The sequence below is a fragment of the Mastigoproctus giganteus genome, chromosome 4, assembly GCF_048544385.1.
Source record: "Mastigoproctus giganteus isolate SK-2022 chromosome 4, ASM4854438v1, whole genome shotgun sequence".
NCBI classification, from domain to species: domain Eukaryota; kingdom Metazoa; phylum Arthropoda; class Arachnida; order Uropygi; family Thelyphonidae; genus Mastigoproctus; species Mastigoproctus giganteus.
Genome location: NC_143578.1, coordinates 90,322,082 through 90,349,681, shown reverse-complemented (window position 1 = coordinate 90,349,681; position 27,600 = coordinate 90,322,082). Strand labels below are relative to the sequence as shown.

At 39.6% G+C, this 27,600-nt stretch overlaps 1 protein-coding gene across 3 annotated transcripts in view; it reads right to left on the bottom strand.

The window, feature by feature from the left end:
• Positions 1-27,600, bottom strand: part of LOC150086897 (uncharacterized) — a 304,701-nt gene that overhangs the window by 42,679 nt on the left and 234,422 nt on the right. For all 3 annotated transcript variants that reach the window (XM_090372793.1, XM_090372794.1, XM_090372795.1), the window contains one exon: positions 12,191-12,404. In XM_090372793.1, coding sequence (XP_090228919.1) covers positions 12,191-12,404 — 214 coding nt within the window. The remainder of the gene's footprint in view (positions 1-12,190; positions 12,405-27,600) is intronic.

Here is a 27,600-nt window from a genome sequence, read left to right as displayed (position 1 = left end):
TAATAGTGGGACTAAGGGAGAGCCTTGAGAAACACTCGCCAAGAGCTAAATTCTAAAGACAGTTCTTCTGCCAACAACTATTACCTTAGATCAAAGGTAATGGCGTACAGAGGTACATGAATAATGTTCAGAGAACCGAGTGAGAATATTTCAAATGACCACGGAGCGGAGAGCCTAAAATAACAGCTGGGGTGCCGCGAGGAGGAGGAGGGTTGTCCAGATTGCTTTTCACGGCTGCGTTCATAGCTTTCATCGACGAGAGAGAAGATATTTTAGTGTACGCAAATAACACGAAGGTACGGACTCCATTCTGCCGGAAGCTGGCCCAAACCGCCATTACTAATTCTATAAATAAGAGAATCACTGAGTTCGTTTACTGCTTTCAACAGTTTGGGCTGCGTCTAGATCCCAGTAAATCCGAGATGATAATATGCTCTTTGAAGCTGCCATCAGCCAAAATTTTACTCGCCTTCCGTGAAACCCAAATCCTAAGAGACAATAACCACAAAAGATCTTAGAAATATTTTGGACCCAAAGCTTTGATTCCATCAACATACTGAGGCCCTAACGAAAATGCGTGGTTTTAGATGGTGCACTACACATGATCTTCGGTACATAAATGATGCAAGAATGAAAAAATATATCGAGACCACAACTTATCCAGCAGTGCTGTTTGCAAAAGAAATTTGGAGTTAGCAGCTCCAACAGTAAAGAAAAAAAACCTGTGCTGAAGAGTACTGGCTACTCAACTGGACCCTTCATAAACAACAAGTTCCTCCACAAGTACGAGAGAGACAGATGGAGCTGCCTAGGCTAACAACAACGATAATCAGCTAACCGATGACATTTCACTTCCAAATTTCTGGGATCTGTGTATTCACCGCATCCCTGCAAAATCCTTGAGATCAACCCCAATGCTGCTGCCAAAATGACGTAAACTTAAATTGAGCGGCACATTCATGCCAAAGTCACTATCAGCCATTCAAATATTGCAATAAAATGAAGTGTATATGAAAACAATTGCAGCCCAATCCACTCATAAGATGTTGAATCGCACAACAAGCCACAGCCATATTCGTGTAAGAGTGTTTTCTTCAATTGCACTCGGAGTAATTGAAGAAAACACTCGAAGTCTCTCTGCGCTAACCTTCGATCCTAATGATATGAAATATCAAAAAAATCAAGAAGTATAATCTGTTTATAGAGAAGAATTATAACTTTGTCACACTCGAAATAACTTTGTAAAGTTTAATATCATACGCATAGAGTTTCTACTCGACATAAATGGACTGAAATAAGGTTAACAGATTATTAATGTAAACAGTAAAGAAGAACGGACCCAAGGATGAGCCTTGAGGAACACCTTGCGAAACAGTAAAAACGGAGTTGATGAAGCGCCATCAATTATTACGGATAGTTTACGATTTCTAAGCAGTGAATCAAGCAAATCTAGTAAAGGGGATCGTAGACCATAAGATGAGAGCTTGAACAGCAAAAGATTGATGTGGACAGAGTCAAATGTATATGAAATATCAAGGAGAAGCGAATCAATTTGATTTCCTTTGTCCAAATTAGTTTGTGGGAAATGAGAAAACAGGGTAAGATTTGAAACGGTTGATTTCCTGGGTAGAAAAGCATACTGATGATTATTGATAAAAGGGTGAAGATGGGAACTAAGGTATTTATAAAGTAGGAGTTCAAAAATTTTCGCAATTGTATTCAGTATAGTAAGAGGTCTGTAGTTATTAGGCTTAGCGTTATCACCCTGTTTTTTATAAATCGGGATTATATAAGCCTCTTTGAACGAAGAAGGGTAACAGCCATGAAGAAGACAGTAATTGAAGAGATTTGTAAGAACTGGAGCTAGAGACGAACTACTTTTCTTGAAGAAAAGAGCAGGGAGGGTATCGGGACCAGGAGAAGTGAAATCTTTAAGCCGAGAAATGGCTGACTGGACGTCATCAGTAGTGAGAACTAATATATCAAAACAGCCATTAGTATTATATTCAAACGAATATAAAACGAATCATCAATAGAACGGTGCTGTTCAAGAGATATAAATCAGTAGCAAAAAGATTAGCACCTATAATTTATCTTCCACCTTTCTAAAATTGTTAAACTAGTTTAGATTACACATAACACATGAAGAGATTTTACATAAGTGAGTAAAAAAAACTCCAAAACAAAAGGATTAAAGAATGTTTGTTCAATATTTGCGCTCTGTATGACTTAAAACAGCGGTTCCCAAAGATTTGCGGACCCCTACACAAACACACACACATATAATAATAATCTTATTTATCATCAATTTGCTATACACAGAACGAATAATTTGAATTATGTATAACAATTATATATATTAATCGTATCGAAAATAGTTCTATAACGAAATTCGTTCTGATTCTATCAGTATATTTTTTAAGAAAATAAACACATATTACTTGATACCTTCTGAACGTTTCGCGGACCCCCTGGAACTGGTCTACGGACTCCCAGAGATTCCGTGGACCCCCAGTTTGGGAAACGCTGACTTAACATTTGCACGTCCTGTCGACTTCGACGCACAGTAAGTTGCGCAAGAAGTGCTTGAGGAAGTCAAGGCTATTTGAGTTTGGAACACTACTTTACCATGGATTCTAGTGTACTATGTTATCAAATAATCACTGACACAGGTTAAGAAAACAAACGGACGTTTAGATAGCACGCCACTGGAAAATGTGTTGGTCTGGAAAAAAATCTAAAGCGATGGCATGTCCATTCCAAACTGACATGCTAAGATTACCAAAATGCAAAAGGCTGATCGTTCCCTACGATCTCGATGTTTCGCAGTGCGAATGATAAAGCCCTTTCCCTGGTTTCGTTCCCACCCAATGATCGGAAGCGACTTCCTGAAGATTTATCTTTACGAATGTCTCACTCCACGCTACTTTACTATTCGATCTGACCAACATGTTTCCTCCCTTATCGGCAAATCTCTTAGCAGCCCATTTCACAGGCCTTCCTCGCTCATTCCTAGAGTTCAAGACCCCCCTCCCCACCCTCTTCCAGGGTTTGTACAGAAGAACTACTTGAAAATCTGCGACAATTTGTCACTTTCGCCATTTAAGATAATGATCCTGCTCTGATCCAGTTAATCTTCAACAAGGTCCCCTTCTACCGTTACTTCCCTGCTAGTAACCATGGTAACCCACGGATAGAAACGGACAACTTCTTATCGTCTCGAAAAGATGGAAAACTTCGAAGTGCGTGGAACCCAATTTCTCGGACCCCCCCGAGGGATTTACATAGGGAGATGAGAACTGTCGTTGGGTTGTCGTCGTCACCAGCGCGTGGCACGTAACGGGAATGATGAATGGATCGACAACAACGACAAAAGACGCGGGCAATATCTACAGGAACGATGACACGCCACCAGACAACAGATAACAGAAGAAGACACGGAGCTCTGAGATGCTGCGAGTAACAATGCTTCCGTTCTCTTCCACCGTCAGTAGGAACAACGCGAGGGGAGAGTGTGGGTGACGAAGAGGATGCCGATGTTCTTGTTGTCCTAAACTGATAACTGAAAGCTGACAAATTACCGCGGGTGGAATGGTACGTTACTAAAAACAGGAGGAATACCCGTCACTCCGTGATCGAATAGCTCGCCACTTCGTGAGCAGTGAAGCCACTCCACACATCCTGAAGAAACGAGGCACTGCCTTTCCCTAAGCACAGGGAACGCAGAAAGACGTGTATTTATTAAAGAAAAATATATTAGCTCAAATCGTCCAGTGGAGTACAGGAATAACGTGAGCATTTCATACTAGACAACAAATATAGCCCACTTAGCCCAGCATCTTCGCATTTTCGTACATCATGGAAAAGCTATAGATTTGACCATTAACCCTCTTGGTACGTTCACCAATCACCCTCACAAAATGAACATAAGTCATCCAATCGTTGTCATTCCCTTCTTAGTAGTATTAATTAACTAAGTGATACTTTATGTCGTGTCTCTTTTCGAAATTGGCATCTGCATTGTAGAGTGGTGTTAAGAGTCACAGAGAATACTCAATGGTGCAATACTTCCTAAGTTTCTGACGCGCTTAAATCCAACAACAACAAATACCCGAGTTTCAATGAACACTTCTTCAGCACAATATAGAAGTTTTTAACCTCTGAGTTACGTCATTTGATAATCAAAGGCACCTAAAGTGTACCACAATGCTTAATCTAACATCATCGATGTTTCCAATACAGTATTTTTTTTATCTTCTTCTCTGCTTTCTGTTTTGTATTATTGCCACAACTGGCTACGACTACATTAACTTGCACAGTTTTCTTTTAGTAAAATGGCGCTCGCTGAACGAAATTAGTCGAGCGAAATCTGAAATGGAAATTGTTGAGTATACATTTGAATTCGTTAGCAGAGTGACCCCACGTGGCCCGATGTTAAACCTAATGCGGTCTTCTCTTCAGCATTTTAAATATTCCATCTGGAAAGAACAGCTTATGCCCTACGTGCCTTCGACCTTCAACACTGCTTCAACCTTCACACTAATGAAATGGGTTGTGTCAAACAAAATGGTCGGTCGCTCCTCCTTGAAGTCTGTCACTCGCGGAATTTCAGAGTTGATACGGAGTCGTCAGAGAAAACGGACGAACGTCTCTTTTATTTTTGTCGGCATGCTGTCCCAACTGGCATTTAAAAAAGAAAGAATATAAATTAAGGGCAAGACGCGGTACCGGATTTTAAAGCGGTGAGAGCGACCTCCTTTCAATTTGTCACGTAGCAGCCAGTTAATCGTTTTATGTTTTTTTTTTTTTTTTCAACTTAACCTTTAGCTCATCCGACCGTAATAACGAAAATAAGTCTGAAGAACTACTCAAGTACGCTTAGTTACGCCGTTCAACTGTAGGTGGGGTTCGGCACTGAGCGGTTTACACAAACAGATACAAAGCAACAAACCTTGATTGATTACTCCTGTCCTATTTACAGTAGAACCTCGTTAACTAACTCCGGGGGACCGTATGAATAGCTGATGCAACTGATGTTTCGCCTCTACAGCCTCTCTGCGCCGAGCTGTGTATGTGCGCTTCTAGAAAGGGTTAAAACAAAAAACCGAACTCTCGCTCGATAAATTTAACCCTGGTCTCCATCAGATGCCAGATTACCTTTTCTGTTTTGCTCCAGTAGAGACAGAAAAAGATAAGACACGCGTTACAGAATGGAGCCAGTGGCACTCAAATAATCGCTCACACGAGTCATACGTACTGTCATCGAGAAGAGTATAAAGAGAATTGACGTCAAACTTCGACTCAATTCAAATTCAATGAATCCTGCTCTGTTAATCATAATCCGAAATGTCAATGCCAAGTCTACGCTGTGGCACTGTGACTCCAGTGACTATAAAGAGCCGGCTCAATGAAGATTTTCTACTGTCTCATAAACTAAATTTCAAATAAACCTAACTCACCATATACCTTTAGTTCCTTCGATGGTGAGTCCAATATTGATGTCACCATTGCTTCGCACACACTTTCTACTGCAAGCACTAATCGTACTGTTAACCCCAACCTCGGTTCGTTCCAGTGACCATTGCTCCATTATTATATCCTCTGTTTCTTATTTCGCTACTCCACTTATGGATCTTAGATGCTTATCCACGAGACATATCCGCTGGAATCGTTTCGGTGAATCAATTATTTCTGAATTTTCAGCTGATACCATTAACCTTCTGCATGACCTTAATGCTTCTAACTGCTACTTTGGTCAGTAATGGCTTGTTTCGAGATTGTTCTCTGGCTGCTTGTAAGAAAACTTTTAAGTTCTCATCCCACTCCCTGGTGGGACTGACCATGAATTGACTTCATTTAGGCGTCGAGCCCATCAAACTAGACGGACCTATCAGCGCCGTAGGAGGAGCTGACCATCGCCTGAGATTGAGAGACTAATATCAACAGCTGAAAAAAAACAATATGTAAAATATATTCAAGCACATAAAATATAATCTCGGCAAAACCTTCTTTAAACGACTCCAAAACCCTGACCTGGCAAGATACAATTAACTCCATTCTGGACTCTTTACTTCCTGCTGATTCATCAGATGATATCTACCTATCCATTAAGAAATCAGACAAGGCAATGAATGCTACAACTCCACCGCTTCCATCCCACCCAAGAAGTTGACGTTGCTGTTTCTAAGATCAAGGACTCCAACTATCTTGGTTTGGACTTGCTAGAGGGCATCTTTATAAAAATGTTTCAACTTCTTCCTGCTGCACCCTTGAATCTTTATAACAAATGTCTCAATGAAGGAGTTTTTCCTGCCACCTGGAAAAAAAAAAAGCACTTCTTAAGTTGATACCTGAAACTTCAAGCTTCTCGACTGAAAAGCCTTTTAGGCCGATTTGCTCTCCTCTCCGACCTTGGTAAGACTCTGGAAAGGTTAATGGATGGGAGGATTATTGGCCTTTTCTATGATACGTCCATTTCCAAAGATCAATTTGGTTTCCGGTACAGTGAGGCCTGGTTTACCATTATGACAAAAAAAAAAAAAGAAAGCTCTAAAAGACTCATTGCCCTCTAAATAGCTTTTTCGCAACAACCAGTATTCTGAGATAAATAAATTTTTTGTTTATACTCGATGAAAGCTACACAGAATAAAAAAAAAAAAATGTACAAGATAGATAATAGAATACAAGAAAAGCACCGTATTTATCAGTCACGTGATAGAATCACGGTCAAATGCACCTTGGCTATGGCAGCCGATCACCAGATGAAGATGGCATTTAGTATTGGACTGCAGAACGCAGGTTATTCAGCGAAATTAATATAAAATACCATCTTTGTGCTTGAACAGGATTAAGAGAACTGCTGATCGATGGGATGTAAAGACGGGGAGGGATGAGGTGTAAGTGACTGGTCTCTAATATGGTTAAGGAAGGACATTACGTAGTTTCTATCCATTCAAATTATAATATATGTAAATTACCACGTGGAGTTTTAATATATTTTATTTAGGTGCTACCTAAACTAATATAGATTGAGTAACGTTTCAGGTATCTTGCCGATACCCGTCATCAGACCTTGCTGCTGACCGACTCCTCCTGCCGGAGGTTCAGACTTGATATATTATAATTTAAATGATTGGTCTCTCTAACGATCGTATACTGCTTAAAGCTGTTTTAAAGGGTATCTTTTGAAGAAATTTAAAAGGCAATTGTTCAGATGTGCATACTATAATCACAGTTTATATGACTACGTTTTCATCTCTAGGTTAAACAATGAGCCAGTTTTCAACATTGAAGCGATTACCCAATTTCCAGCTATTGACTTGGCGAAGACTAAATGTAAATACCAAGAGTTCGTTACTCTGGTGGCTGCACGCTGCTGGTAAACATAACTTGATCCTCGAAGCAGAACTCCACGGAATGGAAGGATTTAAACACACAGATTGGTTACAAACATCCGTGGCATGATTATTCGCAGCTGTAAATGACATAAACACTTCGTGAACATGTGATGAACACATTACATTAATGCTAGACAACGGTGATGATCCGATAAAGATTACGTCTAGACTGTGGATATTCTCGAGTTCAAGAGGTCAACAAACGTCAAAAGTTTGTACGGTGCTTCACGAGAGTCGAATTCGAACACCATGAAAATGTCTATTGCGGCTTGCTAGTAGACGAATCTTCAATAACTCTTCCCCTCGATTCGTTTTTCTCTCTTTTCACCGAATGAAGAAATATTCAGCAGAAGACTGAGGAAAAAAAAGAAGGAAAACTCTCCTTACCATTTTTACCACTTCCTCCTGCCCCAATTTGAAGGAGGAGGAGGCTGGAAGAAGTGTTGGCCCAGGAAGGGGCGCTGAACCAGAATATCCAGCGAAGTGAGCAGGATTTGCACCATTTCAAATTACGAGATGTCTAAGTGGGATAATGATGATACTGATTCATGCTCTTCCGAAGAACGAACGAAATTAGCCAAGTGTCACTATTTATAAAGAATGTTTATCGAGGTAAGTAATGATAATCACTACAATATCTCCCACCAGGAACGTGTGGACTAGAAGATGGACAGTATGCTAGCAACTGGTAGGGATGAAAAAGGCGTCCATTAAGATAATCAGTTCACCAGTTAGGAAAAATTAAACTGACTATGCAAACTAGAACATAATGTAAAAGATTAAAATTGTGTGAGAAGACAAATAAAGTTTACTTATATTTACAGTGACGACACAATTATTACAAAGTTAATCAATTCAAATAACTTGCGAATAACTGCAATTCAAAACATTTTAAAAAACAATTAGAATTATCCATCTTGTGACACGACATAACCGCTGGAAACACTTCAGAAGCATTTCATTCAAACAGCAACTAAATATAATAGCAGTCTGATGACAACTCCCAACTCTGGATACGACTACAAATTCTTACATGCTAGCATTCCTCTGCATTGATACTGGAAAAAGTATCGAAAAAGAAATCAATTGGTATGAGCATGACCAATTAATGTGCAGTAAGAAATGCCAGTTCAGGCACGCCACGTGTACCGGCCACATTGACAAACTTGTTCAGATCAACATCTAACGATTGGAAACAGGTGGAAATTGTATATGAAAGAACAGGTGATCTGGAAATGAAGTCTACAGTACCACGAAAGAGCACTGGGATAGCGTTCAATGTTAAAAAGAGAGGAGGATCCTACAGTCACATTCCCCAGATAAGTGGAGCCATGATGTGATTGATAATCATTTTAATGGCTGAGGATTGGCTAAAGCGGGTAGAACACCGCTGTTGTGGAATATGATATTTGTAGTTGGCCCATTTGAGAAGCCAGAACTCAGCGGTATAAAGCCGTTTAACGTTAGCGATGTCCATGCCCAAATCTCAATGGCATACGCGAAATTAAGTTGTAGTTGTGACGCAATTTTTCCGTTCTTTCAACATCATATACATCAAGAAGTTTCTGATTAGCGAGCCAATGTAAACGGAAGGCTTTCATAAACTAGTTCTCGAGGTTCAGCTCAATTTAGAATCAAATACCAATTTAGAATCAAATACGATTTACAATCAAATCAAAGAATCAAATACATTCCAGGTCCATATTACGATTGGTCAGTCTTTGCTTCAAAAGCTGCATGAATTTAGCAGTGACAACAATATCTGCCATAATTTTAAAAGCAAGCAGTGGACCTGCGGTGGTCAATCGCATGGTGGATTTATGGCTACAGGATTCAAGTACATCGTTTTGAATATGGAGCGGTGGCCGTTTTGTTAGGGTCACTTCCGGGAGCGGTTAAAGTTGCCTGTAACTTTAAACGATCGAAAATTGGCTTTGAACCACCTGACTCGCTGTCTCCAGTGTTATCAGGTGTCTTCCTCTGGTTATGGAGGGCTTATGTCCTTTTACATATCATTAAGTGCTTGAGACCATAGGGCATTATATCATCATCTTGATATAATGCCCTATGGTCTATATATGATGTACTGGTACTCCTGTGGTCACTCAAAAACTCGACATTTCCTGGTCACCGTTGGCAGATATGGACTGTATCTAAGGCCAACTCTAGCACTCAGATGTGAGGTGTTCCAGGCCCACCTCTATAATTCAAGATTTTCCAATGGGTATCCAATGCCTAGCTGGCTTGTGCAGATCTGAGAGTAAGCCAAATCATTTTAAAGGAAGAATGAATTGAAGAATCAGGAAATACTTCGAACACTCACAGAGAGAGAGAGAGAGAGAGAGAGAGAGAGAGAGAGAGAGAGAGAGAGAGAGAGATATTAAAAATTCTCAAATAAAATTAAGAGGGATGGGAATTTCTTCAGGCAGAACGTGTTTTGCAAGACCCCAGTCTCCTCCCTGGGGCATTACGAATCGTGATACTAAAGGGAACAAATGCCCCGAGTGTGACCAATAGCAACAAGAAAAAAAAAAAAAAAAATGTAAAAGAATCTGGTGGTAGTTGTGTGTGTCAACGACCGCAAATGGCATACGTTCACGTGCTAACAATAGGTCCCTAATGTCTCTTTACCGCAAGAAAGCTGCGGTCGACTATCATCCGTCTTTTCAGGCCTAAGACGCCATCACTTTAATCAGCACATATCCATAGCCAGGAGGAGGGAAAAAATCATTACCTAGTTCGAAAGGGACATCTTCGGGGGGAAGGGAAAAAGGGTGAAGAAAGTGCTTCACGATTGCGTATAGTCTGGAAGGCAGTTACTCCACTGCACGTGGAAGTAATTAAATTAATACGGAAGAAAAAAAGTTAAGGGAAGGGAGTGGAAGGGTCGACGTCTGCTACGTAAATACGAGAGGGTTGAGATAATTCAAGACACCGGAGAACAAACTATCTTTCATTTGGAAGTATTTACTGCAGGAGGTCGAAGCTGTTTAGATAATTATTAATAACTGGAACAGAAATCGTTTATTGCGTTAAAGTCGTCGCTAACAGTCCTGGTGTTCAGAATGCATTAACAGAAATATTCCTTTTCCTTCTTCTGAGATTTAATAACTCGCCATCATCCTACGCAGTATGTGTTGTTTGTAGAATTATTTTCAAGAGTGAAATATTTTCTAAAAATGAAAAGAAAACAGTTGTTTATAGAGTTCCAACCTTTCCCTTGCTTTCATGCCGGTCTTTACATCAAATTTCTTTATTTTTCTTTTCATTTGCACTCAATACTGCTGTACTCCTCCCTTTCCAGATAATGTTTAGTTTTACTCGATCGTATCGACGTCTGAAGACTGCAATATCGCCTTTCTTATATCGACAAATCTCATATTTTACTTAGTTCGTATTGCTTCGAGAATAGTCCAGCTTCCTAACTACATATTCCTTCAGAAACTTTTCTGCATGCCATTAGTTTGTAATTTCTGGTCACATCCGCACGCTTCGTTCCAGTTTACAGCTCCCTAGTGGCTCGAATTACTTTGGAGTCGATCTAAAATGCTAGCAACCTGCAACTGCTCCTTTCTGTAACTGATAAACTGATATGAACACACTGCAATCATTAATTAGAAAAGAGAAAGGCGAGCCAATTGTTACGAATTTCTGTTTGGCGATTGTGATCCACCAGGTGACAGTTTTCGAACTTAAGAGGTTGCTCTATTCCTTAAAATTGAAATTAATTCTTCAGTTAAATCAATTCATCAGTAATAAAATTAAATTTATCACTAATATACAGAATTCTTCCATCCCATAAATAAGTATTATACTTATTGTAGCTATAATAAAAGGCTTCTAATTCATATACACCTTCGCCGTTCCCCAAAACATTGACTATATTATTATTACATTAATTACATTATCTCTCGAGATTGCTTATTTAGAACTCAACTTTGTTCTTGTCTTGGAATACTTGGAATACAAAACAAGCAATTAAAAAGATTAAATCGATACGGTTACTTATTTTATAATATAGTTTGTTAATTAATTTCATGTTCTGTATTTTGAATTTTTTGTGTTTGTTCAATATTCGAGGTCTTATAATTTGGTATTTAATTTGTTGTCTTACTTTGTATTTTTAGTTAGTAGATATTAAAGTTACATATTTGTAGTTTGGCCTGTCGATTGTCTGTCCCGATTGCTCGCATAGGGGCATCAATGGTTCTTTCGCAGTTAGATGGCCATGGCAGAAATTCGAGCGTTCATGGGAATCTTCACAAGGCTGATGCCTCGAAGAAGGCACCGACACAGTGGATCTCTTGAAAAGGTAGTCGCTGTGGTTCCCTTAAATGAAACGTCTCGTTAACTGGGCGTGTGTATTTATCCAATGGGTGGATAAATACACACGTGCAGTGGGAGGATATTTATTAATTATTTTTTTTAAATTTTTGCTTGAATCAATGTGAACTGGACTGGCATTGAGTCGAAAGACGACTCAATGTCGGTCGCATCCAACAACATTACTCATTTGATGCGATCACTTCCAGCTTCGATATTTTGTTTAATTACGTTATCTTTCTACAAAAATATACAAGCTGAAAATTAGTTCAAGGGACAAAAAATGAGCGTTCACACACGGTTAAAATCTGATGTGGTTAAATGACAGGGATTAGACAACAGCTGGTTATACTAATTAGAAAATCTATTGGATAGAATGACCACGTAAATGCTCCAAGTAGTAGTCAGTGGTTCAAAATTTAAAACTTATTCAAAATTTATTAGAGAATCAATGACCGGACTTTACTTACTTGGTCAGGTTTAAGTCCAGGTGGAACCCATGTGTATTCCTCCAGGGCACAACCGCTGTCATCATCTGACTGCGACTGTCTCTGTGGGACATCCACGTTATTGACCAATGGCAGAGGCACCTTTTGTAACATCCGTTCACTTTCTGCCATGGCAATGGCACCTGTAGCACCCTCGTGCTCTTCTCGAGGACATTTGCAGTGCCGACACACTTTCCTGAAAAAAGAAACGTAAAATAATAAGAGATGACATAGAATATCGAGACACGGAAATAATAATTAGTTCAATCAAAAAGTATAAATCGTCTTCGTGTATGAATTCACACAATGCTAATGACCTGAAATGCAGAGAGGTAACTTCACAGCGTTTATAACTTAATACACTGAAGTCCAAATCTTTTTGATAACAACGAACGAAGTTAACTGTTATCAACAATCATTAAAACTTGTGGATAATTCTATCATTAGGAATTGATGATAGTATATGAAACTAGGTAACACTAGTATATGAAATTACCACTTCATATCCTAGTATCCGTCAGCAATCTCGTATTATCAACGGTGGCAAAAAGCTCTTAATGAAATACGAGGCATTCCTCTAAATTGAAAGAAATTATATGGGGCACTTTGAGCAGTGGAGTAGCAGTCAGCAACGTAAATCAAGTAACCAAGTAACCAAAGTAACCAAGGTTATTGCCACATTTGGAAGATCTGTTGATCAAAGAGTTGGATGTCATGATTTCATTGCAGAGATTTTCCTTTAACCAGCGATAGTTGGGGCTGACAGCTTGGGGGGTAATTCAAAGCTCAGCTGGAAACGCATCTACCTGAGGAGGGACCCACATAGTTCGTGCTGGGGCTTCCTTGCACCATATGACTAATACTAAAGATGCGCAGTCGATGGCTTAGTATTTTTAATTCTTAATCAATAAAATAAGGCATATTACCAAAACCTCACTCGGATGTCTGCTAATAAAAAAGTAATTTTTTAAGACATAATAGAAAGAGAAGTCGACAAAAAATATCAGTCGGGCTACACAAAGTTTAAAGCTGCTTAAACAGTAGTTTAGAGCGGCAGCCTGCTACATACTGCCCCTGTAGGGTAATGGGCCACGAGGACACTTCTTCATGTATGAGGCAGATCTCCATCAATCTCCCAGCCATGTAGATAGATATACGGAGGTTATTAATGTTCCTCAGCAGAGGTCGCTACTGGACATTGCTCTCGGGTTAAGTCTTTCAAATAAGCGACCTATTATAATGTAAATAACTTCCTTAATTATGCGTTTTTCTTAAAGGTGCGATAAAAGAAGACTGTTAGTCATGGCGATCGGTGTGTTAATCATCCAGTCTGTAGCATCGTCATTTCTAAGCCTTCCCCTTCCCCCACACAAGACAAGATCCCTAGGTGTGGCGTCTGGAGACAGTCTCCTCCCCATCTCAGTGAATAACAGCATCAACCACACCTAGCTTGCATGCAATGGTAGCAAAAAAATGTATCTGGGGGGGGGGGGCATTAGGACGGACATGGGGTGGTTGAAGCTGCAAGAGAGGTTCTAAAGTGGCGTGTTTCTAAAGCTTATAAAAAATGTATTATTGCGCAATGCATTAGAGTTAGAAAATTCTTCTCTTGGGCAAGCGCACCAACCATTCCTGTCGATAATTCGTACTTCGGTACGCTAAATATTATCGAGGTACAGTGCCACCTACCGGAGAATTAGGCAATAGTGAATTTCGCTCGCTGTTTTCAGTGTTTATAAGGAAATACATATTCTCCAGCCTTATTTGAAGGATTAAGATGAACTCGGAGAGAAAGAATGGTGTCTATTCCATAAAACTGCGAGTCAGCGCATCTTTTTGAAGTCCATTGGGTCAACTAAAAGGAAGGGTTTCTAGAAATCTTTCTGTTTTCAAACATAAGGCTAAAATATCGGACCTTCCTTAAACCGGAGGGGGTCAGATTGCCTCGTCCACTAAGCACGACTGTCTCTCGATAAAGAGTCTTCGAGCGTAAATTACGCTCTAGGCAATGACTGAATAAGGGGTCGTGCCCCCAGCCATCGAACTTGACACTTAAAAGTAACCGGAAATTGCAAGCGGCTTTTTAATGCACCCTTTTTAATTTGGCAAGCTCCATTCGCTCGACAATGTCTCTTTCCGTGTGCACAAGCAAATTAGGGTGCACGTAGGTGAGCAAGTTCTCACCAGCAGACCACGATTCGGTTCAAGAGTGGTAATTATTACCTGACACTTTTATTACCGTACCTAATCTCACGCCAGATTCCACCAGGGGGAAAGGGAAAAAAAAGCCACAGTCACTTACTGTTCGTCATTATCTTAGATGGCATGCCCCTTCCCAATTATGTCATCTTTATAAACTCCCCTTTCAGATAGGCAAATGCAGAAATAAACAGTTTAATAGAAGAAACGCTGAGATACAAATAGATTCAACAATGAGAAGAACTTCTGCTTGAAGACTTCCGTTTTTTGTTATTCTTCTGATAAGTCTTTTTTGGCAAGCGAATTTGATTGGGTTTTTTTCCCCTTACTTCGGGAGAGCAAAAAATGTTTCACAGTTTTTCTACTGCATTTTTCCCCCTGTCTTAATCATGCTAGAAACACTTGCCATTCCTGTGGGGGTAACCGTGAATGCTGGGGAGCGAGGGAACAATAAGGCCGGCAAACCTAGGAATTCCAGCGTGCGCCAGACGAGGTTCCAAGGTACAAATGGTGTACCACAAGATTTTTTGAGGCAAGTGGAAAAGTGTCTTCCGATTACACAAATGGGACAGCTGCTATCTATTATTGCGTAATAATTATAAATTTGGAATTGAACCCATACTTTTTCAAACGGAAGGTCAGAAGAATAGAAAGCTTATTCGATTATGAATAAGACAAATCACAGAAGACACTTTTTAATATTTTGCAAAGTAATTACGCTTAATTCAGGGCATTTATTCCACTTTGAACGTCCCCCGTGACAGTATGGTGGTTTCGCCACTTGTCAACGCTTGAATCCGAATCCCATTCGAATACAGGCCCACCTGGATTGCAGGAAACTTCGAGAAAACTTCTTAAGATTTTTTGCAGTCCAAGCTGTAGTTAGCAGATTTCAGACGGAGGGAGAAGGGTTTTCTGCCACAAATTAGTCAGGATTTTTCGGACACACACACTTGCAGACACCGGGATAATATGGTCTAAGATGGTGTAATGTAACATGATTGATGAAACGTTAAATGTCAGCTATCTGGGTGTCGGTAGAGAGTCCCTCTATCTTACGCACCAGAGAAATTACGATCGAACTCCCATCACACACAACTCTGCTGTCGGCAATAAAATTTTTTCGGCGATTTTTCCACTCAAGTCTCCTCAAAAAAAGACGAACCAGCCTTAGCGCAATTAGGGCACCGTAACGATCATTGTTCGGTCCGGAAGAACGTTGGACCTATAAAATTGAGATTCCAGTCATCGTTACAAATCCCCCAGAGCGAGTGAACCCACAGAAACGTCTGTCAAAGACCGCCTTAACCCTATATCTAGTGCACGCCATGACATCTAATAGCCCTCCGACATCCAGGCGTTTATTGGAATGTTACACAAAAACTTTTCACGGATGTCTTATTTGCTCTCTGTCACCTCCGTTATTTCCCCCTCATAGATTGTGTACTTACTACCCCTAGCCCGTAGCAACGACAGCTGCCTACGACCGGCTGTCAGTATCAGCCACAGGGGAGGCTTACAAACTCAACTTCGCCGTCACTGTGGCAGCTTTTCAGGCACCCAAATGGAGTTTGATCTCACTCATACCGTGACAGCAACCCTGACACGTGTTGTGGAGGGGAGCGCCTACTGCAGAGTCTGTAGGTCCAATAAATGCGCGAGCGAGCATAGTCAGAAATTCTTACGATGTGGGGGAACTTGTTTTTAGCAGTTAAAGCTTATCCCACGAATATATAAGATGGTGGTAGTAGTCAAAGTGGGTTTCTTTTCTTTGTTTTTTGAAAAACCCGAAGGATATTCATTTCAGGTTTTTTTTTTTCTTTCTTTATAAATTGCTACGGTACTAAAACTTTTGTTTTAATTAGAAAATTAAATTAAATTAATATTTAAATTTATTTATTTTTATTGCAGAATCCCCTCAGGATGAATGTAGAGGAGCGTGTGATGATGGTAATATTGGGAATCCAAGGAAAGAAATGCAATGAAATCAGAGGGAGGTTTAGAAGAAGATTTAAAAAAGAAGGACCAACAGACAAGACATTACGCGAGTTGTTGAATCTGTAAGAGACGAACCAAGGTCTGGATGTCCACGTGTCTCAGAGCATAAGGTGGATGCAGTACGAGGAGTCATCACGGAGGAGCCACGCACCCTGGCTGGATAGATTGCCGGATCTAACCCTTAGATTTCTTTGCAAGGGGCTTTATTAAACCGGATGTATATCAACGTCAACGTAAGGGTCAAACAAAATAACTCCATAAATGTTCCAGGATGTGTTTAGAAATGCTGTGGAAAGGTTTGAGCTGTGTACAGATACTGATGGGGCACATATTGAACCTTACCCTTAATTATTCAGTAAACGTGAGCCCACTATCGTTTTATAATTGAATTCTACGTATTTTCCAGTTATTTCACGAAAATATATAGGAACTTTTATGAGTGAAAGATGATAAATTTTGTTCAAATAGAAACAGCCAATGATACGTCGATATTTGGCGAAGTCAGGCGTGATTTAGTCAAGTATCGACACATCCATTTCCCCCCACCTAGGTGCCAAATTTATGGACTAGCGTTTTTGATTGTAACTTTATTAACTTTAAAAATAAATACACACGATAATCTCGATCAGTGGACTGTCGCTTATCCAAAGTAAAACTTTAACAACAGAGAAAAATTTGAAGCGAAAGAATCACTCATTGTTAAATTACGTATTTATTTATTAAGTGAACAATTTATTGCACGTTTTATATGCTTTAAATCTACCAACATTCCAGGCATTTCGAAAAGAACTGGCTACATAAAAATGTTTCCCCAGCTAGGGAGATTTCGAGCACTTATGGATTTAAAAAGCAAATTAATAAAGAAAATGTAAAAAAATCATAAAAGATCGTGATGAACGCTTCTTTATTTGATCAGCAAATTTCAAGAAACTTTAGTTAAAAGCAAGAAGGCGTTTTGAAATCGACGCTCATAACAATATTTCTTATTAATGATGCAACACACTCTCGAAGGAGAGTTCCCAATCGCCTTTATGCATACTCTTTCCAGTTGATTCTAAGGACAATCCAATCCATAGTTATCGTGACCAAAGATAACTGATCTCGAGGTAATTTTGATGCTTTCCCCTTACAACTGAAGTCCTTTTTGTGGAAACAAAAACGTGCGTTTCCACGTTATCAAGCGCCTTTTGGTTGTAATATCGCACTTCTGCTTGCTGTAAGATCGTCTGTCTTGCTGTAAGATCGTCTGTTAGTACATTATCCATATACTGCTATGGTTACCCCACCGATCTTTCTGCTGCACTCAAACAGCACCGTACAACACTCGAGATCTAGTTGATAGCTCAGTTAGTGAGCGGTAGACTTTCTGCCCACGCTATTCACACTATCGATCTACAGAGACATCTGGTGTAATTTTTCCATCACAAAGTTTTCTCGAACACACGAGGCCGTGCAGTTTTTCTGCTCCTCCGAGGTACAGAAAGCAATCATTCTTATAAAGATTAAGAACACGTAGCAAGCGGCGGGAGACTGATTGGAGGTGTAAGTGACACGCGTTCCCTCTTTGAACAGATATGAGAGCGAATGCCTACTCACTAACTATGTTTCCATAGTTACCGTACACATCTGTGTGGAAATCTTGAATGTTTCCATAGCAACTTCGGCAATCGGAAAAGTAACCACCCGGGTCCTCACGGGTTACTTTTCTTATTGTTTTATGACGAAGAGAAAAATACTCCGAAAGCCTTGATAGGCCGCGTGATCTCGGAGGAAATACTCTCCGACCTTCCTCAGTGTGTGTGTGTGTGTGTGCGTGCGCGCGCATTCAAGTCTCGAATTCTTCTTCTTCTTAGTGATGTATTGAAGATTTACATCGCTTTTCTGAAGAACTGTCCAACTTTATTGATGGATGGAAAACTGGAAAGAAATTTAACAATGTGACTGAAGTCAGACTATTGTAACGTAGCCTCTTGAAGATCGGCTGCATATGTCACAGATGCGTCTGCGCTGTAGATTTTTTAAAGTTAAATTCTGTCGCTAAGTAGTGTCGTAGTTATAAAGATTAAAACAGTGATAAACAGTATTTATCGAATAAACTTTTTCCACATAAACTGTGCTCTTGCACAGAGCATTCAGTAACAATTGTTGCTAAATAAATACGGTAACAATTGTTACTGAATAAATACGGCAACAATTGTTACTGAATAAATACGGCAACAATTGTTACTGAATAAATACGGTAACAATTGTTCATATTGATACTGGACATATAAGTTAGTGATAGAAACATAATATAGATGGAGATCGTTAACTATTTGTCACGTTTAACGAGTGTACTTAATTAGAAAAAAAAAAAATTTAACTGCGTTGAAAATTATGTGACACATCGAAAAAACGCGGACAATTTAATCCACGCCTCTAATTTAAGTTTCGCGCATCAATTTGATAAAGTTCAGAAACGTGGAATGAACTATATACTATACGAGCGCCCCCTGCTTCGCTATTGTGCTCGTGCACGCAGTTCTGGAAAATCCGTTCCACGAGATATCAAAGAAAGTTAATTTCCCAGGATCATCCACGCGCTTCGTTAGTCACGTGATCATAAAATATTCATTACGGCTTTTTATGTTTTCTCTACCAGCCGCTATTTGTATATCTGATATCATCGATCTGAACACACACACTGCACAACACGAGGAGGGGAAAACATCCTCATCCGAACATGGATGAAGTTAGGGACATACAACCGACATAGCCTCGCGTGACAGGAATTGATTTGCCAATCAAACGAACGTAGTGCTGCGTTCCGACAGTCGATTTTTGGCAGACGAAAGAAGAGGAGTGAGCCGAAGTGAGAGAACGTGACTTTTGGTAGCCATTAGCCTCGTGCGATCTGAAATAAAACGCAGGAACAATAGTTTTCTGTTGTTGTTGTTTCAATTAGAAACAAGCAGATTTTTAAGTAGCGTTAAATAAAATCACACGACTGCGCGTCTTTCTAACGTGGAAAATTTTCTGAAGAATTTCAAGTCCACAGAAAGTTCTTCTCCAATGCATTGTCAATTAACTGAGTGAATTCAGAAGGCCACCAGGCCAGTTCACTTTATTTACGAGTATATATTTGATTCGTTTGTTTTAAAGTATTTGTTTCAATGTTTTAATTTTATTACGGTTCAAATTTATAACTGTTATTATATCAATTATGAGTATTGTTTTACTTCTAACATCGTCACAACCTCTACTTTTCCATTGCCACTCAACTTTGAAATGTTTTGAATTTTTAATGATTAATTCCTCTTTTTTGCGAACGTCATATGTTACAGCATTTTCAGCTTTATTTTTAACGAGTTATAAGCTAGTGAATATAATAAAACAATAAGAAACAATGGATGAAATTTTCCAAAGAGATAGCCATGAAGACGGGAGTGGCCATTTTTTATTTTTTCAGACTAGCCAGCATTACAAAAGCTGCCGCAGGAATTCATTCTTCAAAATCCATCTTTCGCAACAGTTGCGTTGCCTGATGAAACATGCCGTTACAGGACCCATTACCCATGGATTTTATTTTTATGTTAAAGAGGTTACTAGCTTAATTACAGTCGGTCTACGTCCAGATTACTGAAAGGTTGCCGGCTAGTGCCCACAGACAGTTGCCCACCGAACACTTTCCAGATAAATCCGCTTAACTACTGTGATCGATCAAGGACTGACGGTCGCTGCCAGCGCTGCAGATGTCAGCTGCGATTGTAGACATAATAATCTTATCACTGAGATGGACACGACACCTTGACAGGTTTCAAGGGCACGTTCTTTTCAATCCAACAGTCCTTTAAAAGCATTTCCACGAATGCAGAGAACTACACATCAAACCATGTGATTTAGGATCAGCGGCCAACCAGTGATCTCTAGCATTTTTTCCACCGGTCAGTAGGATTATGGTAACTTCAGGGTTTAAATACTCGTAGAATCTCAATAAAGGAACTCTGGTCAAATGTTAGAAAGATAAATGGCTATTAGTAACACTGGAAAGTCCTTTAGAAGTTTCTCCCATTATGGACAGCAACAAATCACTCCAGCCCGACAAGGGGAATCGAACCAAATTCTTTCTAAACAGGAGGCAAGGAAGTAGTCAAGTCTCAAGAGTAAATATTTGCCTTGCTCTTTTGGGGTTTAATATTGACAGTCATATTTTATTTTGACTTTTTTTTTCAGCAACGAGAAACAGAAAATGAACTCTAAAATTAAAACTAGCCATTAATAAGGTAGCTGAGTTTTTCAATTAAATAGTCTAAAAACTCAAAGTATATAAAATATTGTTTTAATTTTAGAGTAGCCGCATCTGTGTAACCTAACCAAATTTCGCTATTTTGGTAAATGTTCATTAGACCAAAAGACACCTATTTACTAGAAAAGTGCAATAGGTTCCGAGATATCAAAAGGATGATCCATGCCATCTTTGTATGCCTTACAGCGAAATATCATCATCATCACAAAGAAACATCGATGGAACGCGTCTAGTGGCAGCTTAGTGGATACGATACTTCGCCGTTTGCCATTCGCTTGAAGAGGTCTGAGTTCGATTCCCATCAACGACTACAGACTTTACTGCAAGTCCTGCTCAATCAATTTGAATATACACGAATGTGATGGCTAGATTATGGAAGCCGTTCCAGTAGAAGAAACCCGAAAGGTGTACAAGATCCACCAAGGACCACAACACCAGAAAGGGATCAATATCAGGAAGCATTTTCCGCTGAACTTTATAGTTTTTAGTTGAGGGAAAAAAAACCTCCGTATCACGGATAATTGCAATGTTTAGTGGGTAAATTTCTTGGTAATGGTGTAATTACGACTCAGGAAACACTGCTTTGTAGTGATTTCGAACATAGTCAAATACGGCTTTTAATTTGTTTGTAGTAGCGAGGTGTAGGGCAATACAACGAGGACAGAAAGCGATCAGAACCCTTTACCAGAGAACTGGATAACTCCAGTGCTAACTGATTATTGCTGATTGACAGAATAAAGGACGGGGAGAGTACACTCAACTGTACACCCAATTTTAACCTCTTATTGTGTTCATTGAATCTACACCAATGCCTTTATGTTTCTAGGTGGTAGATGACTCATCAATCGATGCAAGAGTAAATCAAGAGCTGTTCGGCCATGTCAAAGGTTCTCGATTGAGGAGCGATCCTTATTTGTGACGTGATTAGGTCATAAGGTAGTAACAAAGACTATAGCACCAACTGGTAATAACCGGCTGCTTAAGATGTGGATTAAATTTCTTAAGGTTCTTACCCTATTACCCTGGCAACCGAATGACCTTTAACGGCAATCGATTGGCTACTTTTTTGCTTAAAAGTAAACTTTTTTTTAATCCCTAAACACTGCCGTACACGGAGTTAAAATTCACATCCTGATTATAAAAGATATGTTCGTTCATTCGCTCGCTCACACATGCAGTAGTCTCTCTAAGTGCGTACCTCAATCAGCGTCAGTTATGATGGAAGCACAAGGGGTGGGTAACAGAGCTTACTCTGCTAGAAAACACTTAGTCCTATCAGAGAAATCGGATACCTCGATTGCACGAATCAAGCACGTTAGTCTACAAGCGAGTCTTCGCACTTTCCAATAAAATAGAGAGTTGGTTCAAATATTAGAGAAAAATGTAGTAACGAAATCCGAAACAGCCAAATTTCTGTTTCATTCTCTCTCTCTCTCTCACTTTTACTATCTTCTTTTCTCTCATTCTTCTAAGCGCATTAAACTGCACGGTGGCACAAGTCTTGTTACTAGACGTTTAATGAGAGCATTCGTGGACAATCCTTTTAAGTTTTATAAAATATTTTCTGCTTTATATATAACATTTTGAAAAAAAAAAAAAAACAGAACTTAATCTCTAATTGTACAGACTTTCAGATACAATGGAAAGGCACACGATGAATTGAAGCTTTACATGAATTCCAAAACAATTGCTAAATAAAGAATACGTTAATACGTTAACCGAAAGTCATATAAAAATTAGTACACATAACAGTTAAAAATCAGAGAAATCAAGGCCAAGCTAATAAACGACTTAATAATACAAGGAAGTGGGAAATGAACCATGTAGAAGGAAATGAATGCCCTCCTAGATGATGATGACCAAGTATTATTGGCCAAGTACATTGTGGATATATTTTGGAGTAACTCGGTCCTCCAGAAGAATTGTAACACGTGGCTCTTGTTATCAGAGCTGGGACGAGAGTCTAGTATCCGTAGCACCTGTCTCGGGCACAAAGCTGGAAGGGGTGCAAGAGTTAAAGTATATAATCCTGTATATTCGCATGATATACTTAGTTGGGGAGCAGAGGGAAGGGAGTATTTCTGGATAACTGCTTCAGATGGAAACGGCGCATTTAAAACAGCCCTCTCGAGACCCGAAATATGTCGTCCCGGCTCTGCTATTTCTAATTCAGGATAAATCTTAGGTGAAAACAGTACTGTTTCATCATCACACCTCCCACTTATAAATTAAATAAATAAAGGAAAACTCACTGGGCATGTTTAATCTCTACGGTCGACCGCTTTCGACCATACAGGTGTCGATACAGCTTGTAGTGATCTCCATAAATCCAGCACACCTTCCACCACTGGCGACACACCAAAAAGGAACTGCTTCGAACGCGTTTGGAAGGCGTGGACATCTCAAGAAAGCAAAGGACACGATCGGGGAACACATTCAGCGGACTACGTCTTCGGGGCCTCTCCTTCGGGCGGGCCGGGGAAACACCGGACGAAACAACAGCTCGAGGACGGGGATGGGCATCGAACGGCGAACTACATATTAAGTTCGTGCCAGAAAGATCGTTTCTTAAAGTCGGTAGGTAACGCGCACGAACTCTCCATCGGTGACAACGCTAGTCTGCTCCTTAGGCGGGAATGAAGACGATTATGCGGGGAAGTCTCTTAAATGACGTCCAATTAGCAGTAGTAATGGGACAGTTCCGGCGGGGTGTGCTCGTAGTGCATATATCGGGGAGCACTAATTGCCGCCAGCTCCTTCTGTAGAAAAAAAAAGAAAAGTTGCTTCGTCCGAAGTTCTTGTTTTGACATCTAGGTGTGGAGTTTCGTTTTTCAATGAAATCCTTTCTGTTTCATAGAAAGGAGGGGGGTGGGTGGGGAGGTACAGTTGACACAGAAGATACTTCAACCATCCGTTAGTACGGAAGAGTCGGTGTACAAAATTTTCGACAGCCGAAGGATCAGTCCGTTATTAACGTATGATGCGGCGCCCACCTGATCTCCAAACAAGTCCGCTGCAAGGTGTGGTCGTCAAAGTGTTCGAAGGAGGTACACATATCGGTGTACGAGCACCTGCGCTAATAAGACCGCTACGTAGCCATAACGTGGATTGAACTGAGATAAGAAAGGATTTGAGAGGAACGCCTACCTTCCGATCGCTCGTCGACTCCCTGGAGAGAGAGGGGTAACGAGTCTGATCACTTGCTACAAAGAATGCATTCTGAAAAGGGGGGGGAGGTCCCTTGTAACGCTGGTTATTTGAAGCAGAGTCAGATTAGCCAAACTGTTTCCTCCCGAACATGATTGCACGCCGTAGTCGTCCAACCATCTCGGATCGCGCCACTCTTCCAAAAATCGCACTGCTATCTCTTGAATTCCTCTACGAAACCAAGAACCTCCCAAGCTAATGCATCAGGTCCTCCGTGATGTATTTTATGGTAAAAGCGGACCAGTCTAGCATCAGTTTTTCCTATCTGGTGTCTGCTTGACACTTGTCCCTACGTTGTGTCGAAGTGCCACTCATTATTCTTTATTCAGTCAAAACTGCTACGTCACGTGTTCTAAGTTGCCAAATAAGTGCCATCAACTATCCTCCATCCCATTTGCGACGATATCCGTTTACAGACTCCCGATGGCACCTCGCGGCATTCCGTACGTTCCTCGTGAAATTAGTGATTAACCAATGCCGTGGTTCACATGCCTGATACACCGAACGACACCAAGGTAGCGCTTGCCAGCAGATAATGAAACCCGAAGAAGACTGTCGACAGACGTCACAACCAAACAGTTGAGTACTAATTGCCGTTCCGCTATGAACTGGACCGGTCCACAACCGGTCAACTGCCCAGAGAGAGAGAAGTAGACGTCAGGGCACGAAATGCAGCTAAGCACTTTGCAGGTGACAATACCCAGCAAGATAGATACCGGAACTTCGATAAGCGATTACCGTTTTCACCTTCTAGAAGCGATAAAACACGCGTGGGGATAAGCCAGGAGCAACGAAGCGTGAAAATAATTTGGCCCTTCCCAAACAGACAGCCAATGCAGAGCTTAGTAATTATCCAGCGTATTAAGACAGAAACAGGCAGTAAATTAAATTGTTATATTAATATTAGGGTATTCCGTTAACCGCCTACTGTACCACCCCCAAAAATATGGGAATAATTACTTCACCCACAAAATAGTGGCAAATAAGAGTATGGGCTCGATTTTACAACCATCAACAACATTCTCAAGAAAATCCATAAGCTAAATTAGCCTTCCAAACGGAAGGTTAGTTGGTGTTAGCTTCTGACTCATAATTGGACTCATAACAAGCTCCAACGTTGAGAACGTTGTCACAACAAGAAAAAAATCTTTCCCTATATTCTAAATAAAAGGAACAACAAACGAAGCCTTGTAATCTAGCTCCACTGAAGACCAGATGGGGGATACATATGAATTCTCGAAGAACTTCGGTAGCCGATTTCAATATGAAGGTCTCTGACCCATCTTATGAACGATCGACTATGTGGTCACCGCAGGCCAAAACTCGGCACAACCATTAACATACCTTTGGCCCATCCGGTGAGGTCATAGCATCTCATCCACGTGCTCTTCCCGTTGCTACAGGAACAGGAATGTCACGTCATTACTTTTTCCGAAATGCTCGTACACTCCTAGTGACAGATAGCTGGGTCAACTGAAAATAAACATTCCGAAGCGGCACCTGGCGGCCAGATTTTGTCGAATCGAAGCTTTTTTTTCCCCCTCCCACTTCTGGGATGACTGCAAATGACATCACCTCCAGAATGACGAATCCTTGAGAATTTACGTGACGTCAGTAGGCTGGACCGCAACAAACTCAAGTACACAAGAAGCAATCTAATTCATTTTGCTTGCAGCTGACAGAGCTTTGCCTTTGGTTCGATGGTTTTAGAGACTGAATCATATTTCCCATAGATGGGGAATTTATAGGATATAATTGACTCTTCTCCACACATGCAAAAACATATGACATGCATCATTGCATTCCCGACATCGAGTTGTTTTTCAGTTGGTAAATGAAAAGAGAATTTCACACTGCTGTCGAAAACTGGTTTGATTTGGGAAGAGAGATTAAACATTTCTTGCTTGGTACTGACTGAAAGACGTGGAGCAACTGCACCAAAAATATCAAAATTTAATATTCAGAGGTTGTTTACCTGCGAGCATATACCACAGTCGCTATAGTCAAGAAAAAAACTACAAGCGGCTGGAGGTTATTCACTAGATCTCCTCTTCTCTCTTACGCCTTTTCACTCACATAATTCGGGTTACCGACTTCTGAATGTATGCGCAGTTGTTCTTAGACTAAGGATTTGTTGATAACAAGGAGTGGCTGTGTATCGTAAGTGTGCATGGAGAAACTAGTGAATGACTTCGACAACCTGTTAAATTTCTCTTGACAAGTTTAATATAAACTGTATAGTATATTTACATGAAACGAAATGATATTAAATTAGAATTGGTTTCTATAAACTGCGTGCATTCTTATAGTCAGTTTTTGGTGTTTTTAGAAATTTGGTGTATCTCTTTCCGATTTATTATAATATAATTAAACTTCATCAATTAAAAAAAAAAAAAACTAGTGAGACAAACTTGATAATCAAGCGCTTTGATTGTAATAATATTAATATGGGAAGAAAATAAAGGATTATGGCAATCAATAATGATCTCGCCAAAGCGATAATTAGGCAGCATAAGAACTTGCTTCTTTAATCAAGTTCCAAATTCACTGCCTAAAGATTTTAACATCAACAGTGAATAGAAAAATATCTTGTTGAATTGTTCGAAAAAGCCATTTAAATAACTTATTACATACAGTACAGTGACAGTCACTAATTCTCGGGCATGTACATCGCGTATATACACACATATCTAAAAATAACAATTACAAAACACAGGTTTGTGAAAAACCCAACAGGAATAATAATAATAAAAAAAAACAGAGTTTCAAATAAAACGTCAGCAGCAGCAGAACAACTGTTAATAAAATATTCATATATATGAATGTAAATCATTTAAAATATGTTGAAACGATTTTAAAAAGTAATAAGAATATGCAATTAACTAAAATAATTTTTACTAATAAAAACGCAACTTTACGCTGTTAATCTTCATTGAATAAAATAGAGCTAAAAGAATGAAGCAAAGAAAAGGTGTCTGAAGTTAAGACAAGAAACTAAAACGGCCACCAAGGACGAGATAGTGGAATAATCAATAAAGTAAATTAATTTTAAAACAAATGGAATTTTAAATTAATTAAATTAAATCAATTATTTAAATTATAATTTAATTGAATTAATTATTTCAATTATTATTTTTAAATAAATCACGCAAACTGTACTGAGAGAACTAAAAAATAGCTATAATCAGGATTAAATACTACTTGATTCGAAAAACACAGAATATCAGAAAGATATAACCGTTGTTAAGGAGAACAAATAATGTCACAATACGAGTAATCCAATATGGAAAGAATAAGTTGCATGAATCATCTGAAAAGGAGATGTAATTAAACGTTTAATTACATCTTTAATTATAGCGTTTAAATAAGCCCAGTAACTTTAATGTTCGGGAAACGATAATATTAATATGGGAACAAGGATGAAAATCATAACGGAACTCCCAGGTCTTCAAATTCATCGACAGATCCAATGGACTCACCGATAAACTATGAAAAGAATATTTTGAACCGGATACTGAGGAATATCTCAGTTCATATGACGAAGGATTCTCCATAAACATTGAAGCTTTTCTACTAACCAAAAGAAAGCTGACAAATAAAAAGATCAAGAAGGATGGAAACTATCAAAACATTAGAGGTTCGAGAGAAGTATGAACTTCGAATGTTATGACAATTTCCATCCTGTTTTTCGTATACATTAATA